Genomic DNA, 16,987 nt, shown 5'->3' with positions numbered 1-16,987 from the left:
GTACAGTAGTTCTGTCTGCCTGGTTCTGAGGAGTACGGTAGTTCTGTCTGCCTGGTTCTGAGGAGTACGGTAGTTCTGTCTAGTAGAACCATTTTTCTATACTTGTCTGTCTAGGTCATATCACACCTCTCTCATATTGCTGTGATGTTTCTCCCAGTCAGTACATTAGTCAGGCACACAGGCAGCAGCTGCACTATGGATTTATTTCAAAGGTTAGAGAGATACCTGCTGGTATCGGGGCGGGTTAGGGGTCAGAGTCATCCCCCTCTCTGGTGGCTCCTGATGCCGTTAGACTCCTCCCCTCTGCAGCTGGAGACAATCAGCCAATCGCCAGCGACCGCTGCCTGGGTGTGGCTGGCCTGGGAGGCGTGGCCTGTGTAGGCGCGGCACCCTGACCCCCCAGGAGGACGTCATCTCTCCTCGCCAGACTCTCCTCCTCCTTCTGGGGGGTCAGCAACGGCTGGCTGTGATTGGCTCGGCATTTCAGCTTCCAGTACCGATATATGAAGTGGACTGTCTCCTGGTTCAGCTGCAGGGCCTGGGACACCTCCTTTACGTCAACTAACTGGTAGAACGCCTCCTCCAGCTGCTGTAGTTTGATGTGACGGAGGTTCACCTCCTCCTGGCCGCTGCTCAGGGCCTCCACTGGGTTTGGGACTTCATCTCCTCTGACTCTCCCTCCCTTCCTCCCCTCTCCTCCCACCAGACCAGAGTGTTTGGGGCAGAAGGACTTGAACTTGACCTGCTCTTTGATGGTGGTGTTCCTCTCCAGACTGCTCTGTAAGGCACAGCTCACATGGAACGCTGTCCGACAGCTTTTAATTGAACACTGAGGGAACAGAGACAGGAGATATTTTTTATATATTTTTTTATTTCACCTTTATTTAACCAGTTAAGCCAGTTGAGAACAAGTTCTCATTTACAACTGCGACCTGGCCAAGATAAAGCAAAGCAGTGTGATAAAAACAACAACACAGAGTTACATATGGGGTAAACAAAACATAAAGTCAAAAATACATCAGAAAATATATATACAGTGTGTGCAAATGTAGCAAGTTATGGAGGTAAGGCAATAAATAGGCCATAGTGCAAAATAATTACAATTTAGTATTAACACTGGAATGATAGATGTGCAAGAGATGATGTGCAAATAGAGATACTGGGGTACAGATGAGCAAAATAAATAACAATATAGGGATGAGGTAGTTGGGTGGGCTAATTTCAGATGGGCTGTGTACAGGTGCAGTGATCGGTAAGCTGCTCTGACAACTGATGCTTAAAGTTAGTGAGGGAGATAAATGTCTCCAGCTTCAGAGATTTTTGCAGTTCGTTCCAGTCATTGGCAGCAGAGAACTGGAAGGAATGGCGGCCAAAGGAGGTGTTGGCTTTGGGGATGACCAGTGAGATATACCTGCTGGAGCGCAGACTACGGGTGGGTGCTGCTATGGTCACCAATGAGCTAAGATAAGGCGGGGATTTGCCTAGCAGTGATTTATAGATGGCCTGGAGCCAGTGGGTTTGGCGACGAATATGTAGTGAGGACCAGCCAACAAGAGCGTACAGGTCACAGTGGTGGGTAGTGTATGGGGCTTTGGAGACAAAACGGATGGCACTGTGATAGACTACATCCAATTTGCTGAGTAGAGTGTTGGAGGCTATTTTGTAAATGACATCGCCCAAGTCAAGGATCGGTAGGATAGTCAGTTTTACGAGGGCATGTTTGGCAGCATGAGTGAAGGAGGCTTTGTTGCGAAATAGGAAGCCGATTCTAGATTTAACTTTGGATTGGAGATGCTTAATGTGAGTCTGGAAGGAGAGTTTACAGTCTAACCAGACACCTAGGTATTTGTAGTTGTCCACATACTCTAGGTCAGACCCGTCGAGAGTAGTGATTCTAGTCGGGTGGGCGGGTGCAAGCAGCGTTCGGTTGAAGAGCATGCATTTATTTTTACTAGCGTTTAAGAGCAGTTGGAGGCCACGGAAGGAGTGTTGTATGGCATTGAAGCTCGTTTGAAGGTTTGTTAACACAGTGTCCAATGAAAGGCCAGATGTATGCAAAATGGTGTCGTCTGCGTAGAGGTGGATCTGAGAATAACCAGCAGCAAGAACGACATCATTGATATACACAGAGAATGGAGTCGGCCCAAGAATTGAACCCTGTGGCACCCCCATAGAGACTGCCATAGGTCCAGACAACAGGCCCTCCGATTTGACACATTGAACTCTGAGAAGTAGTTTGTGAACCAGGCGAGGCAGTCATTTGAGAAACCAAGGCTATTTAGTCTGCCAATAAGAATGCGGTGATTGACACAGTCAAAAGCCTTGGCCAGGTCGATGAAGACGGCTGCACAGTACTGTCTTTTATCGATCGCGGTTATTATATCGTTTAGGACCTTGAGCGTGGTTGAGGTGTACCCATGACCAGCGTGGTTGAGGTGCACCCATGACCAGCGTGGCTCAAGGTCCTAAATTGCGCAGATTGCGCAAGTAACTAACAAAGTTACTGAACAGATAGAAAACTGATAGAGAAAGGACTGCTAATGTAACAAAAATCCACACAGAGTTATTAAAGCCTTCTCCATGCAGTAGCTCCATAGGATACCTGTATACAGGCTCCAGTCGGGTTAGGGTTAGGGTCTGTACCTGTATACAGGCTCCAGTCGGGTTAGGGTTAGGGTTAGGGTCTGTACCTGTATACAGGCTCCAGTCGGGTTAGGGTTAGGGTCTGTACCTGTATACAGGCTCCAGTCGGGTTAGGGTTAGGGTTAGGGTCTGTACCTGTATACAGGCTCCAGTCGGGTTAGGGTTAGGGTCTGTACCTGTATACAGGCTCCAGTCGGGTTAGGGTTAGGGTCTGTACCTGTATACATGCTCCAGTCGGGTTAGGGTTAGGGTCTGTACCTGTATACAGGCTCCGGTCGGGTTAGGGTTAGGGTTTGTACCTGTATACAGGCTCCAGTCGGGTTAGGGTTAGGGTCTGTACCTATATACAGGCTCCAGTCGGGTTAGGGTTAGGGTTAGGGTCTGTACCTGTATACAGGCTCCAGTCGGGTTAGGGTTAGGGTCTGTACCTGTATACAGGCTCCAGTCGGGTTAGGGTTAGGGTCTGTACCTGTATACAGGCTCCAGTTGGGTTAGGGTTAGGGTCTGTACCTGTATACAGGCTCCAGTCGGGTTAGGGTTAGGGTCTGTACCTGTATACAGGCTCCAGTCGGGTTAGGGTTAGGGTCTGTACCTGTATACAGGCTCCAGTCAGGTTAGGGTTAGGGTTAGGGTCTGTACCTGTATACAGGCTCCGGTCAGGTTAGGGTTAGGGTTAGGGTCTGTACCTGTATACAGGCTCCAGTCGGGTTAGGGTTAGGGTTAGGGTCTGTACCTGTATACAGGCTCCAGTCGGGTTAGGGTTAGGGTTAGGGTCTGTACCTGTATACAGGCTCCGGTCGGGTTAGGGTTAGGGTCTGTACCTGTATACAGGCTCCAGTCGGGTTAGGGTTAGGGTTAGGGTCTGTACCTGTATACAGGCTCCAGTCGGGTTAGGGTTAGGGTTAGGGTCTGTACCTGTATACAGGCTCCGGTCGGGTTAGGGTTAGGGTTAGGGTCTGTACCTGTATACAGGCTCCAGTCGGGTTAGGGTTAGGGTTAGGGTCTGTACCTGTATGCAGGCTCCAGTCGGGTTAGGGTTAGGGTCTGTACCTGTATACAGGCTCCAGTCGGGTTAGGGTTAGGGTCTGTACCTGTATACAGGCTCCAGTCGGGTTAGGGTTAGGGTCTGTACCTGTATACAGGCTCCAGTCGGGTTAGGGTTAGGGTCTGTACCTGTATGCAGGCTCCAGTCGGGTTAGGGTTAGGGTCTGTACCTGTATACAGGCTCCGGTCGGGTTAGGGTCTGTACCTGTATACAGGCTCCAGTCTGGTTAGGGTTAGGGTCTGTACCTGTATACAGGCTCCAGTCGGGTTAGGGTTAGGGTCTGTACCTGTATACAGGCTCCAGTCGGGTTAGGGTTAGGGTTAGGGTCTGTACCTGTATACAGGCTCCAGTCGGGTTAGGGTTAGGGTCTGTACCTGTATACAGGCTCCGGTCGGGTTAGGGTTAGGGTCTGTACCTGTATACAGGCTCCAGTCGGGTTAGGGTTAGGGTCTGTACCTGTATACAGGCTCCAGTCGGGTTAGGGTTAGGGTTAGGGTCTGTACCTGTATACAGGCTCCAGTTGGGTTAGGGTTAGGGTTAGGGTCTGTACCTGTATACAGGCTCCGGTCGGGTTAGGGTTAGGGTCTGTACCTGTATACAGGCTCCAGTCGGGTTAGGGTTAGGGTTAGGGTCTGTACCTGTATACAGGCTCCAGTTGGGTTAGGGTTAGGGTTAGGGTCTGTACCTGTATACAGGCTCCGGTCGGGTTAGGGTTAGGGTCTGTACCTGTATACAGGCTCCAGTCGGGATAGGGTTAGGGTTAGGGTCTGTACCTGTATACAGGCTCCGGTCGGGTTAGGGTTAGGGTCTGTACCTGTATACAGGCTCCGGTCGGGTTAGGGTTAGGGTCTGTACCTGTATACAGGCTCCAGTCGGGTTAGGGTTAGGGTCTGTACCTGTATACAGGCTCCGGTCGGGTTAGGGTTAGGGTTAGGGTCTGTACCTGTATACAGGCTCCGGTCGGGTTAGGGTTAGGGTTAGGGTCTGTACCTGTATACAGGCTCCAGTCGGGTTAGGGTTAGGGTCTGTACCTGTATACAGGCTCCAGTCGGGTTAGGGTTAGGGTCTGTACCTGTATACAGGCTCCGGTCGGGTTAGGGTTAGGGTCTGTACCTGTATACAGGCTCCAGTCGGGTTAGGGTTAGGGTCTGTACCTGTATACAGGCTCCAGTCGGGTTAGGGTTAGGGTTAGGGTCTGTACCTGTATACAGGCTCCAGTCGGGTTAGGGTTAGGGTCTGTACCTGTATACAGGCTCCAGTCGGGTTAGGGTTAGGGTCTGTACCTGTATACAGGCTCCAGTTGGGTTAGGGTTAGGGTCTGTACCTGTATACAGGCTCCAGTTGGGTTAGGGTTAGGGTCTGTACCTGTATACAGGCTCCGGTCGGGTTAGGGTTAGGGTCTGTACCTGTATACAGGCTCTAGTCGGATTAGGGTTAGGGTTAGGGTCTGTACCTGTATACAGGCTCCAGTCCGGTTAGGGTTGGGGTCTGTACCTGTATACAGGCTCCAGTTGGGTTAGGGTTAGGGTTAGGGTCTGTACCTGTATACAGGCTCCAGTCGGGTTAGGGTTAGGGTCTGTACCTGTATACAGGCTCCGGTCGGGTTAGGGTTAGGGTCTGTACCTGTATACAGGCTCCAGTCGGGTTAGGGTTAGGGTTAGGGTCTGTACCTGTATACAGGCTCCAGTCGGGTTAGGGTTAGGGTCTGTACCTGTATACAGGCTCCAGTCGGGTTAGGGTTAGGGTTAGGGTCTGTACCTGTATACAGGCTCCAGTCTGGTTAGGGTTAGGGTCTGTACCTGTATACAGGCTCCGGTCGGGTTAGGGTTAGGGTTTGTACCTGTATACAGGCTCCAGTCGGGTTAGGGTTAGGGTCTGTACCTGTATACAGGCTCCAGTCGGGTTAGGGTTAGGGTTAGGGTCTGTACCTGTATACAGGCTCCAGTTGGGTTAGGGTTAGGGTTAGGGTCTGTACCTGTATACAGGCTCCGGTCGGGTTAGGGTTAGGGTCTGTACCTGTATACAGGCTCCAGTCGGGTTAGGGTTAGGGTTAGGGTCTGTACCTGTATACAGGCTCCAGTTGGGTTAGGGTTAGGGTTAGGGTCTGTACCTGTATACAGGCTCCGGTCGGGTTAGGGTTAGGGTCTGTACCTGTATACAGGCTCCAGTCGGGATAGGGTTAGGGTTAGGGTCTGTACCTGTATACAGGCTCCGGTCGGGTTAGGGTTAGGGTCTGTACCTGTATACAGGCTCCGGTCGGGTTAGGGTTAGGGTCTGTACCTGTATACAGGCTCCAGTCGGGTTAGGGTTAGGGTCTGTACCTGTATACAGGCTCCGGTCGGGTTAGGGTTAGGGTTAGGGTCTGTACCTGTATACAGGCTCCGGTCGGGTTAGGGTTAGGGTTAGGGTCTGTACCTGTATACAGGCTCCAGTCGGGGTTAGGGTTAGGGTCTGTACCTGTATACAGGCTCCAGTCGGGTTAGGGTTAGGGTCTGTACCTGTATACAGGCTCCGGTCGGGTTAGGGTTAGGGTCTGTACCTGTATACAGGCTCCAGTCGGGTTAGGGTTAGGGTCTGTACCTGTATACAGGCTCCAGTCGGGTTAGGGTTAGGGTTAGGGTCTGTACCTGTATACAGGCTCCAGTCGGGTTAGGGTTAGGGTCTGTACCTGTATACAGGCTCCAGTCGGGTTAGGGTTAGGGTCTGTACCTGTATACAGGCTCCAGTTGGGTTAGGGTTAGGGTCTGTACCTGTATACAGGCTCCAGTTGGGTTAGGGTTAGGGTCTGTACCTGTATACAGGCTCCGGTCGGGTTAGGGTTAGGGTCTGTACCTGTATACAGGCTCTAGTCGGATTAGGGTTAGGGTTAGGGTCTGTACCTGTATACAGGCTCCAGTCCGGTTAGGGTTGGGGTCTGTACCTGTATACAGGCTCCAGTTGGGTTAGGGTTAGGGTTAGGGTCTGTACCTGTATACAGGCTCCAGTCGGGTTAGGGTTAGGGTCTGTACCTGTATACAGGCTCCGGTCGGGTTAGGGTTAGGGTCTGTACCTGTATACAGGCTCCAGTCGGGTTAGGGTTAGGGTTAGGGTCTGTACCTGTATACAGGCTCCGGTCGGGTTAGGGTTAGGGTCTGTACCTGTATACAGGCTCCAGTCGAGTTAGGGTTAGGGTTAGGGTCTGTACCTGTATACAGGCTCCGGTCGGGTTAGGGTTAGGGTTAGGGTCTGTACCTGTATACAGGCTCCAGTCGGGTTAGGGTTAGGGTTAGGGTCTGTACCTGTATACAGGCTCCAGTCGGGTTAGGGTTAGGGTCTGTACCTGTATGCAGGCTCCAGTCGGGTTAGGGTTAGGGTCTGTACCTGTATACAGGCTCCAGTCGGGTTAGGGTTAGGGTCTGTACCTGTATACAGGCTCCAGTCGGGTTAGGGTTAGGGTCTGTACCTGTATACAGGCTCCGGTCGGGTTAGGGTTAGGGTCTGTACCTGTATACAGGCTCCAGTCGGGATAGGGTTAGGGTTAGGGTCTGTACCTGTATACAGGCTCCGGTCGGGTTAGGGGTTAGGGTCTGTACCTGTATACAGGCTCCGGTCGGGTTAGGGTTAGGGTCTGTACCTGTATACAGGCTCCAGTCGGGTTAGGGTTAGGGTCTGTACCTGTATACAGGCTCCGGTCGGGTTAGGGTTAGGGTCTGTACCTGTATACAGGCTCCGGTCGGGTTAGGGTTAGGGTCTGTAACTGTATACAGGCTCCAGTCGGGTTAGGGTTAGGGTCTGTACCTGTATACAGGCTCCAGTCGGGTTAGGGTTAGGGTTAGGGTCTGTACCTGTATACAGGCTCCAGTCGGGTTAGGGTTAGGGTCTGTACCTGTATACAGGCTCCAGTCGGGTTAGGGTTAGGGTCTGTACCTGTATACAGGCTCCAGTTGGGTTAGGGTTAGGGTCTGTACCTGTATACAGGCTCCAGTCGGGTTAGGGTTAGGGTTAGGGTCTGTACCTGTATACAGGCTCCAGTTGGGTTAGGGTTAGGGTTAGGGTCTGTACCTGTATACAGGCTCCGGTCGGGTTAGGGTTAGGGTCTGTACCTGTATACAGGCTCCAGTCGGGTTAGGGTTAGGGTTAGGGTCTGTACCTGTATACAGGCTCCGGTCGGGTTAGGGTTAGGGTCTGTACCTGTATACAGGCTCCAGTCGGGATAGGGTTAGGGTTAGGGTCTGTACCTGTATACAGGCTCCGGTCGGGTTAGGGTTAGGGTCTGTACCTGTATACAGGCTCCAGTCGGGTTAGGGTTAGGGTCTGTACCTGTATACAGGCTCCGGTCGGGTTAGGGTTAGGGTTAGGGTCTGTACCTGTATACAGGCTCCGGTCGGGTTAGGGTTAGGGTTAGGGTCTGTACCTGTATACAGGCTCCAGTCGGGTTAGGGTTAGGGTCTGTACCTGTTTACAGGCTCCGGTCGGGTTAGGGTTAGGGTCTGTACCTGTATACAGGCTCCAGTCGGGTTAGGGTTAGGGTCTGTACCTGTATACAGGCTCCAGTCGGGTTAGGGTTAGGGTTAGGGTCTGTACCTGTATACAGGCTCCAGTCGGGTTAGGGTTAGGGTCTGTACCTGTATACAGGCTCCAGTCGGGTTAGGGTTAGGGTCTGTACCTGTATACAGGCTCCAGTTGGGTTAGGGTTAGGGTCTGTACCTGTATACAGGCTCCAGTTGGGTAAGGGTTAGGGTCTGTACCTGTATACAGGCTCCGGTCGGGTTAGGGTTAGGGTCTGTACCTGTATACAGGCTCTAGTCGGATTAGGGTTAGGGTTAGGGTCTGTACCTGTATACAGGCTCCAGTCCGGTTAGGGTTGGGGTCTGTACCTGTATACAGGCTCCAGTTGGGTTAGGGTTAGGGTTAGGGTCTGTACCTGTATACAGGCTCCAGTCGGGTTAGGGTTAGGGTCTGTACCTGTATACAGGCTCCGGTCGGGTTAGGGTTAGGGTCTGTACCTGTATACAGGCTCCAGTCGGGTTAGGGTTAGGGTCTGTACCTGTATACAGGCTCCGGTCGGGTTAGGGTTAGGGTCTGTACCTGTATACAGGCTCCAGTCGGGTTAGGGTTAGGGTTAGGGTCTGTACCTGTATACAGGCTCCGGTCGGGTTAGGGTTAGGGTTAGGGTCTGTACCTGTATACAGGCTCCAGTCGGGGTTAGGGTTAGGGTTAGGGTCTGTACCTGTATACAGGCTCCAGTCGGGTTAGGGTTAGGGTCTGTACCTGTATGCAGGCTCCAGTCGGGTTAGGGTTAGGGTCTGTACCTGTATACAGGCTCCAGTCGGGTTAGGGTTAGGGTCTGTACCTGTATACAGGCTCCAGTCGGGTTAGGGTTAGGGTCTGTACCTGTATACAGGCTCCGGTCGGGTTAGGGTTAGGGTCTGTACCTGTATACAGAATCCAGTCGGGATAGGGTTAGGGTTAGGGTCTGTACCTGTATACAGGCTCCGGTCGGGTTAGGGTTAGGGTCTGTACCTGTATACAGGCTCCGGTCGGGTTAGGGTTAGGGTCTGTACCTGTATACAGGCTCCAGTCGGGTTAGGGTTAGGGTCTGTACCTGTATACAGGCTCCGGTCGGGTTAGGGTTAGGGTTAGGGTCTGTACCTGTATACAGGCTCCGGTCGGGTTAGGGTTAGGGTTAGGGTCTGTACCTGTATACAGGCTCCAGTCGGGTTAGGGTTAGGGTCTGTACCTGTATACAGGCTCCAGTCGGGTTAGGGTTAGGGTCTGTACCTGTATACAGGCTCCGGTCGGGTTAGGGTTAGGGTCTGTACCTGTATACAGGCTCCAGTCGGGTTAGGGTTAGGGTCTGTACCTGTATACAGGCTCCAGTCGGGTTAGGGTTAGGGTTAGGGTCTGTACCTGTATACAGGCTCCAGTCGGGTTAGGGTTAGGGTCTGTACCTGTATACAGGCTCCAGTCGGGTTAGGGTTAGGGTCTGTACCTGTATACAGGCTCCAGTTGGGTTAGGGTTAGGGTCTGTACCTGTATACAGGCTCCAGTTGGGTTAGGGTTAGGGTCTGTACCTGTATACAGGCTCCGGTCGGGTTAGGGTTAGGGTCTGTACCTGTATACAGGCTCTAGTCGGATTAGGGTTAGGGTTAGGGTCTGTACCTGTATACAGGCTCCAGTCCGGTTAGGGTTGGGGTCTGTACCTGTATACAGGCTCCAGTTGAGTTAGGGTTAGGGTTAGGGTCTGTACCTGTATACAGGCTCCAGTCGGGTTAGGGTTAGGGTCTGTACCTGTATACAGGCTCCGGTCGGGTTAGGGTTAGGGTCTGTACCTGTATACAGGCTCCAGTCGGGTTAGGGTTAGGGTTAGGGTCTGTACCTGTATACAGGCTCCGGTCGGGTTAGGGTTAGGGTCTGTACCTGTATACAGGCTCCAGTCGGGTTAGGGTTAGGGTTAGGGTCTGTACCTGTATACAGGCTCCGGTCGGGTTAGGGTTAGGGTTAGGGTCTGTACCTGTATACAGGCTCCAGTCGGGTTAGGGTTAGGGTTAGGGTCTGTACCTGTATACAGGCTCCAGTCGGGTTAGGGTTAGGGTCTGTACCTGTATGCAGGCTCCAGTCGGGTTAGGGTTAGGGTCTGTACCTGTATACAGGCTCCAGTCGGGTTAGGGTTAGGGTCTGTACCTGTATACAGGCTCCAGTCGGGTTAGGGTTAGGGTCTGTACCTGTATACAGGCTCCAGTCGGGTTAGGGTTAGGGTTAGGGTCTGTACCTGTATACAGGCTCCGGTCGGGTTAGGGTTAGGGTTTGTACCTGTATACAGGCTCCAGTCGGGTTAGGGTTAGGGTCTGTACCTGTATACAGGCTCCAGTCGGGTTAGGGTTAGGGTTAGGGTCTGTACCTGTATACAGGCTCCAGTTGGGTTAGGGTTAGGGTCTGTACCTGTATACAGGCTCCGGTCGGGTTAGGGTTAGGGTCTGTACCTGTATACAGGCTCCAGTCGGGTTAGGGTTAGGGTCTGTACCTGTATACAGGCTCCGGTCGGGTTAGGGTTAGGGTCTGTACCTGTATACAGGCTCCAGTCGGGTTAGGGTTAGGGTTAGGGTCTGTACCTGTATACAGGCTCCAGTCGGGTTAGGGTTAGGGTTAGGGTCTGTACCTGTATACAGGCTCCGGTCGGGTTAGGGTTAGGGTCTGTACCTGTATACAGGCTCCAGTCGGGTTAGGGTTAGGGTTAGGGTCTGTACCTGTATACAGGCTCCGGTCGGGTTAGGGTTAGGGTTAGGGTCTGTACCTGTATACAGGCTCCGGTCGGGTTAGGGTTAGGGTCTGTACCTGTATACAGGCTCCAGTCGGGTTAGGGTTAGGGTTAGGGTCTGTACCTGTATACAGGCTCCGGTCGGGTTAGGGTTAGGGTTAGGGTCTGTACCTGTATACAGGCTCCAGTCGGGTTAGGGTTAGGGTTAGGGTCTGTACCTGTATGCAGGCTCCAGTCGGGTTAGGGTTAGGGTCTGTACCTGTATACAGGCTCCGGTCGGGTTAGGGTTAGGGTTAGGGTCTGTACCTGTATGCAGGCTCCAGTCGGGTTAGGGTTAGGGTCTGTACCTGTATACAGGCTCCGGTCGGGTTAGGGTTAGGGTCTGTACCTGTATACAGGCTCCAGTCGGGTTAGGTTTAGGGTCTGTACCTGTATACAGGCTCCGGTCGGGTTAGGGTTAGGGTTAGGGTCTGTACCTGTATACAGGCTCCAGTTGGGTTAGGGTTAGGGTCTGTACCTGTATACAGGCTCCGGTCGGGTTAGGGTTAGGGTCTGTACCTGTATACAGGCTCCAGTCGGGTTAGGGTTAGGGTTAGGGTCTGTACCTGTATACAGGCTCCAGTCGGGTTAGGGTTAGGGTCTGTACCTGTATACAGGCTCCAGTCGGGTTAGGGTTAGGGTCTGTACCTGTATACAGGCTCCAGTCGGGTTAGGGTTAGGGTCTGTACCTGTATACAGGCTCCAGTCGGGTTAGGGTTAGGGTTAGGGTCTGTACCTGTATACAGGCTCCAGTCGGGTTAGGGTTAGGGTCTGTACCTGTATACAGGCTCCAGTCGGGTTAGGGTTAGGGTCTGTACCTGTATACAGGCTCCAGTCGGGTTAGGGTTAGGGTCTGTACCTGTATACAGGCTCCGGTCGGGTTAGGCTTAGGGTCTGTACCTGTATACAGGCTCCAGTCGGGTTAGGGTTAGGGTCTGTACCTGTATACAGGCTCCAGTCGGGTTAGGGTTAGGGTCTGTACCTGTATACAGGCTCCAGTCGGGTTAGGGTTAGTACCTGTATACAGGCTCCAGTCGGGTTAGGGTTAGGGTCTGTACCTGTATACAGGCTCCAGTTGGGTTAGGGTTAGGGTCTGTACCTGTATACAGGCTCCGGTCGGGTTAGGGTTAGGGTCTGTACCTGTATACAGGCTCCAGTTGGGTTAGGGTTAGGGTCTGTACCTGTATACAGGCTCCAGTCGGGTTAGGGTTAGGGTTAGGGTCTGTACCTGTATACAGGCTCCGGTCGGGTTAGGGTTAGGGTTAGGGTCTGTACCTGTATACAGGCTCCAGTTGGGTTAGGGTTAGGGTCTGTACCTGTATACAGGCTCCGGTCGGGTTAGGGTTAGGGTTAGGGTCTGTACCTGTATACAGGCTCCGGTCGGGTTAGGGTTAGGGTCTGTACCTGTATACAGGCTCTAGTCGGGTTAGGGTTAGGGTTAGGGTCTGTACCTGTATACAGGCTCCAGTCGGGTTAGGGTTAGGGTTAGGGTCTGTACCTGTATACAGGCTCCAGTCGGGTTAGGGTTAGGGTCTGTACCTGTATACAGGCTCCAGTCGGGTTAGGGTTAGGGTCTGTACCTGTATACAGGCTCCGGTCGGGTTAGGGGTTAGGGTCTGTACCTGTATACAGGCTCCGGTCGGGTTAGGGTTAGGGTCTGTACCTGTATACAGGCTCCAGTTGGGTTAGGGTTAGGGTCTGTACCTGTATACAGGCTCCAGTCGAGTTAGGGATAGGGTCTGTACCTGTATACAGGCTCCAGTTGGGTTAGGGTTAGGGTTAGGGTCTGTACCTGTATACAGGCTCCAGTCGGGTTAGGGTTAGGGTCTGTACCTGTATACAGGCTCCGGTCGGGTTAGGGTTAGGGTCTGTACCTGTATACAGGCTCCAGTCGGGTTAGGGTTAGGGTTAGGGTCTGTACCTGTATGCAGGCTCCGGTTGGGTTAGGGTTAGGGTCTGTACCTGTATACAGGCTCCAGTCGGGTTAGGGTTAGGGTCTGTACCTGTATGCAGGCTCCGGTCGGGTTAGGGTTAGGGTCTGTACCTGTATGCAGGCTCCGGTCGGGTTAGGGTTAGGGTCTGTACCTGTATGCAGGCTCCAGTCGGGTTAGGGTTAGGGTTAGGGTCTGTACCTGTATGCAGGCTCCGGTCGGGTTAGGGTTAGGGTCTGTACCTGTATACAGGCTCCGGTCGGGTTAGGGTTAGGGTCTGTACCTGTATACAGGCTCCAGTCGGGTTAGGGTTAGGGTCTGTACCTGTATACAGGCTCCAGTCGGGTTAGGGTTAGGGTCTGTACCTGTATGCAGGCTCCGGTCGGGTTAGGGTTAGGGTCTGTACCTGTATACAGGCTCCGGTCGGGTTAGGGTCTGTACCTGTATACAGGCTCTAGTCGGGTTAGGGTTAGGGTCTGTACCTGTATACAGGCTCCGGTCGGGTTAGGGTTAGGGTCTGTACCTGTATACAGGCTCCGGTCGGGTTAGGGTTAGGGTCTGTACCTGTATACAGGCTCTAGTCGGGTTAGGGTTAGGGTCTGTACCTGTATACAGGCTCCAGTTGGGTTAGGGTTAGGGTCTGTACCTGTATACAGGCTCCGGTCAGGTTAGGGTTAGGGTCTGTACCTGTATACAGGCTCCGGTCGGGTTAGGGTTAGGGTCTGTACCTGTATACAGGCTCCAGTCGGGTTAGGGTTAGGGTCTGTACCTGTATACAGGCTCCGGTCGGGTTAGGGTCTGTACCTGTATACAGGCTCCGGTCGGGTTAGGGTCTGTACCTGTATACAGGCTCCAGTCGGGTTAGGGTTAGGGTCTGTACCTGTATACAGGCTCCGGTCGGGTTAGGGTCTGTACCTGTATACAGGCTCCGGTTAGGGTTAGGGTCTGTACCTGTATACAGGCTCCAGTCGGGTTAGGGTTAGGGTCTGTACCTGTATACAGGCTCCGGTCGGGTTAGGGTTAGGGTCTGTACCTGTATACAGGCTCCAGTCGGAGTTAGGGTTAGGGTCTGTACCTGTATACAGGCTCCGGTCGGGTTAGGGTTAGGGTCTGTACCTGTATACAGGCTCCGGTCGGGTTAGGGTTAGGGTCTGTACCTGTATACAGGCTCCGGTCGGGTTAGGGTTAGGGTCTGTACCTGTATACAGGCTCCAGTCGGGTTAGGGTTAGGGTCTGTACCTGTATACAGGCTCCGGTCGGGTTAGGGTTAGGGTCTGTACCTGTATACAGGCTCCAGTCGGGTTAGGGTTAGGGTTAGGGTCTGTACCTGTATACAGGCTCCGGTTAGGGTTAGGGTTAGGGTCTGTACCTGTATACAGGCTAAAGTCGGGTTAGGGTTAGGGTCTGTACCTGTATACAGGCTCCAGTCGGGTTAGGGTTAGGGTTAGGGTTAGGGTCTGTACCTGTATACAGGCTCCGGTCGGGTTAGGGTTAGGGTCTGTACCTGTATACAGGCTCCAGTCGGGTTAGGGTTAGGGTTAGGGTCTGTACCTGTATACAGGCTCCGGTTAGGGTTAGGGTTAGGGTCTGTACCTGTATACAGGCTCCAGTCGGGTTAGGGTTAGGGTCTGTACCTGTATACAGGCTCCAGTCGGGTTAGGGTTAGGGTTAGGGTTAGGGTCTGTACCTGTATACAGGCTCCAGTCGGGTTAGGGTTAGGGTCTGTACCTGTATACAGGCTCCAGTCTGGTTAGGGTTAGGGTTAGGGTTAGGGTCTGTACCTGTATACAGGCTCCAGTCTGGTTAGGGTTAGGGTTAGGGTTAGAGTCTGTACCTGTATACAGGCTCCAGTCGGGTTAGGGTTAGGGTCTGTACCTGTATACAGGCTCCAGTCGGGTTAGGGTTAGGGTCTGTACCTGTATACAGGCTCCAGTCGGGTTAGGGTTAGGGTTAGGGTCTGTACCTGTATACAGGCTCCAGTCGGGTTAGGGTTAGGGTCTGTACCTGTATACAGGCTCCAGTCTGGTTAGGGTTAGGGTTAGGGTTAGGGTCTGTACCTGTATACAGGCTCCAGTCGGGTTAGGGTTAGGGTCTGTACCTGTATACAGGCTCCAGTCGGGTTAGGGTTAGGGTCTGTACCTGTATACAGGCTCCAGTCGGGTCTTTACAGAGACAGCAGGTCAGAGCCCATCTGTTACTGGGGATGTGGGACATGTTGGTGATCGGCTCCATCTTCTCTGGGTTCCCAATGCTCACCTACGCAGACATACACAATACAGACCAGGGGTCACATTATCTTTCAGAAATCTGCAGTTTCACAATACAGACCCAGGCCAATTATGTTTTTTGTTTACATAAATGACAACAGAAGTTCAACACTTTTGTTAATTTACTTCTGTGTGGAAGCTAACTTCCAATAAGCAGGGGTAAGGGTAAGGGGTAAGGGTTAAGGGATGGGGTTCAGGGGTCATCACCTCGGGGATCGACAGGGCACAGCTGACATGGACCCACTTGGTTCCGCTGCGGGTGGGCTTCATGGCCCCGCCCTTCTTGGGGCAGACTTGGCATTTGGGCGAGATGCAGAGAGCACAGGTCTGACACAGCCAGCTACCCTTTGGTACCTTCAGAATCCCATAACACACCTGGAAAACACAGAACATGCCCAGACAGTTTGGCCATTAAAGAGCATCATTATGAGCAATATTTAAAACTGTCGAAATAAAACAAAAGCCATACCTGGTGAACACAGACGTTGCACTTGTCACAGAACACCATCTCATTGTTGTCCTCGCTGTCAGGTGACCGACAGACGTCACACACAACGTCCTCGTCGTACTCCATGCCAAGCCCCCCCTCAGTTGTTATGGCATGGCTCCTTCTGTCATAGCAACACCGCCCAAACTCCTCCATCGCTCTCTCCATGGTGGTCTCGTCCAGCACAGCCATGCCTGGAGAACAGTAAACAGTATTATAGTACAGTCTAGACTAACCCCTAACCCTCTCTCCATGGTGGTCTATTATAGTCCAGTCTAGACTAACCCCTAACCCTCTCTCCATGATGGTCTATTATAGTCCAGTCTAGACTAACCCCTAACCCTCTCTCCATGGTGGTCTATTATATATATTATAGTACAGTCTAGACTAACCCCTAACCCTCTCTCCATGGTGGTCTATTATATATATATTATAGTACAGTCTAGACTAACCCCCTAACCCTCTCTCCCATGATGGTCTATTATAGTCCAGTCTAGACTAACCCCTAACCCTCTCTCCATGATGGTCTATTATATATTAGTACAGTCTAGACTAACCCCTAACCCTCTCTCCATGATGGTCTATTATATAGTACAGTCTAGACTAACCCCTAACCCTCTCTCCATGATGGTCTATTATATATGTCCAGTCTAGACTAACCCCTAACCCTCTCTCCATGATGGTCTATTATATATATTATAGTACAGTCTAGACTAACCCCTAACCCTCTCTCCATGGTGGTCTATTATATATATTATAGTACAGTCTAGACTAACCCCTAACCCTCTCTCCATGATGGTCTATTATATATATTATAGTCCAGTCTAGACTAACCCCCTAACCCTCTCTCCATGGTGGTCTATTATAGTACAGTCTAGACTAACCCCTAACCCTCTCTCCATGGTGGTCTATTATATTGTCCAGTCTAGACTAACCCCTAACCCTCTCTCCATGGTGGTCTATTATATATATTATAGTCCAGTCTAGACTAACCCCTAACCCTCTCTCCATGATGGTCTATTATATATATTATAGTCCAGTCTAGACTAACCCCTAACCCTCTCTCCATGATGGTCTATTATATATATTATAGTCCAGTCTAGACTAACCCCTAACCCTCTCTCCATGATGGTCTATTATAGTCCAGTCTAGACTAACCCCTAACCCTCTCTCCATGATGGTCTATTATAGTCCAGTCTAGACTAACCCCTAACCCTCTCTCCATGATGGTCTATTATAGTCCAGTCTAGACTAACCCCTAACCCTCTCTCCATGGTGGTCTATTACATATATTATAGTACAGTCTAGACTAACCCCTAACCCTCTCTCCATGATGGT

General features: G+C 51.9%; 1 protein-coding gene across 4 annotated transcripts in view; it reads right to left on the bottom strand.

Moving 5' to 3' along the window:
• Window positions 1–205: 205 nt before the first annotated feature.
• LOC121555331 (protein Jade-1) overlaps window positions 206–16,987 on the bottom strand; it is a 69,922-nt gene continuing 53,140 nt past the window's right edge. For all 4 annotated transcript variants that reach the window (XM_045214614.1, XM_045214613.1, XM_045214616.1 and 1 more), the window contains 4 exons: window positions 15,632–15,843; window positions 15,370–15,537; window positions 15,035–15,151; window positions 206–829 (listed from right to left, as the gene is read on the bottom strand). In XM_045214614.1, coding sequence (XP_045070549.1) covers window positions 320–829; window positions 15,035–15,151; window positions 15,370–15,537; window positions 15,632–15,843 — 1,007 coding nt within the window. In that variant the 3' untranslated portion in view covers window positions 206–319. The remainder of the gene's footprint in view (window positions 830–15,034; window positions 15,152–15,369; window positions 15,538–15,631; window positions 15,844–16,987) is intronic.

The sequence above is a fragment of the Coregonus clupeaformis genome, unplaced genomic scaffold (assembly GCF_020615455.1).
Source record: "Coregonus clupeaformis isolate EN_2021a unplaced genomic scaffold, ASM2061545v1 scaf0286, whole genome shotgun sequence".
NCBI classification, from domain to species: domain Eukaryota; kingdom Metazoa; phylum Chordata; class Actinopteri; order Salmoniformes; family Salmonidae; genus Coregonus; species Coregonus clupeaformis.
This window is presented reverse-complemented; position numbering and strand designations above follow the sequence as displayed.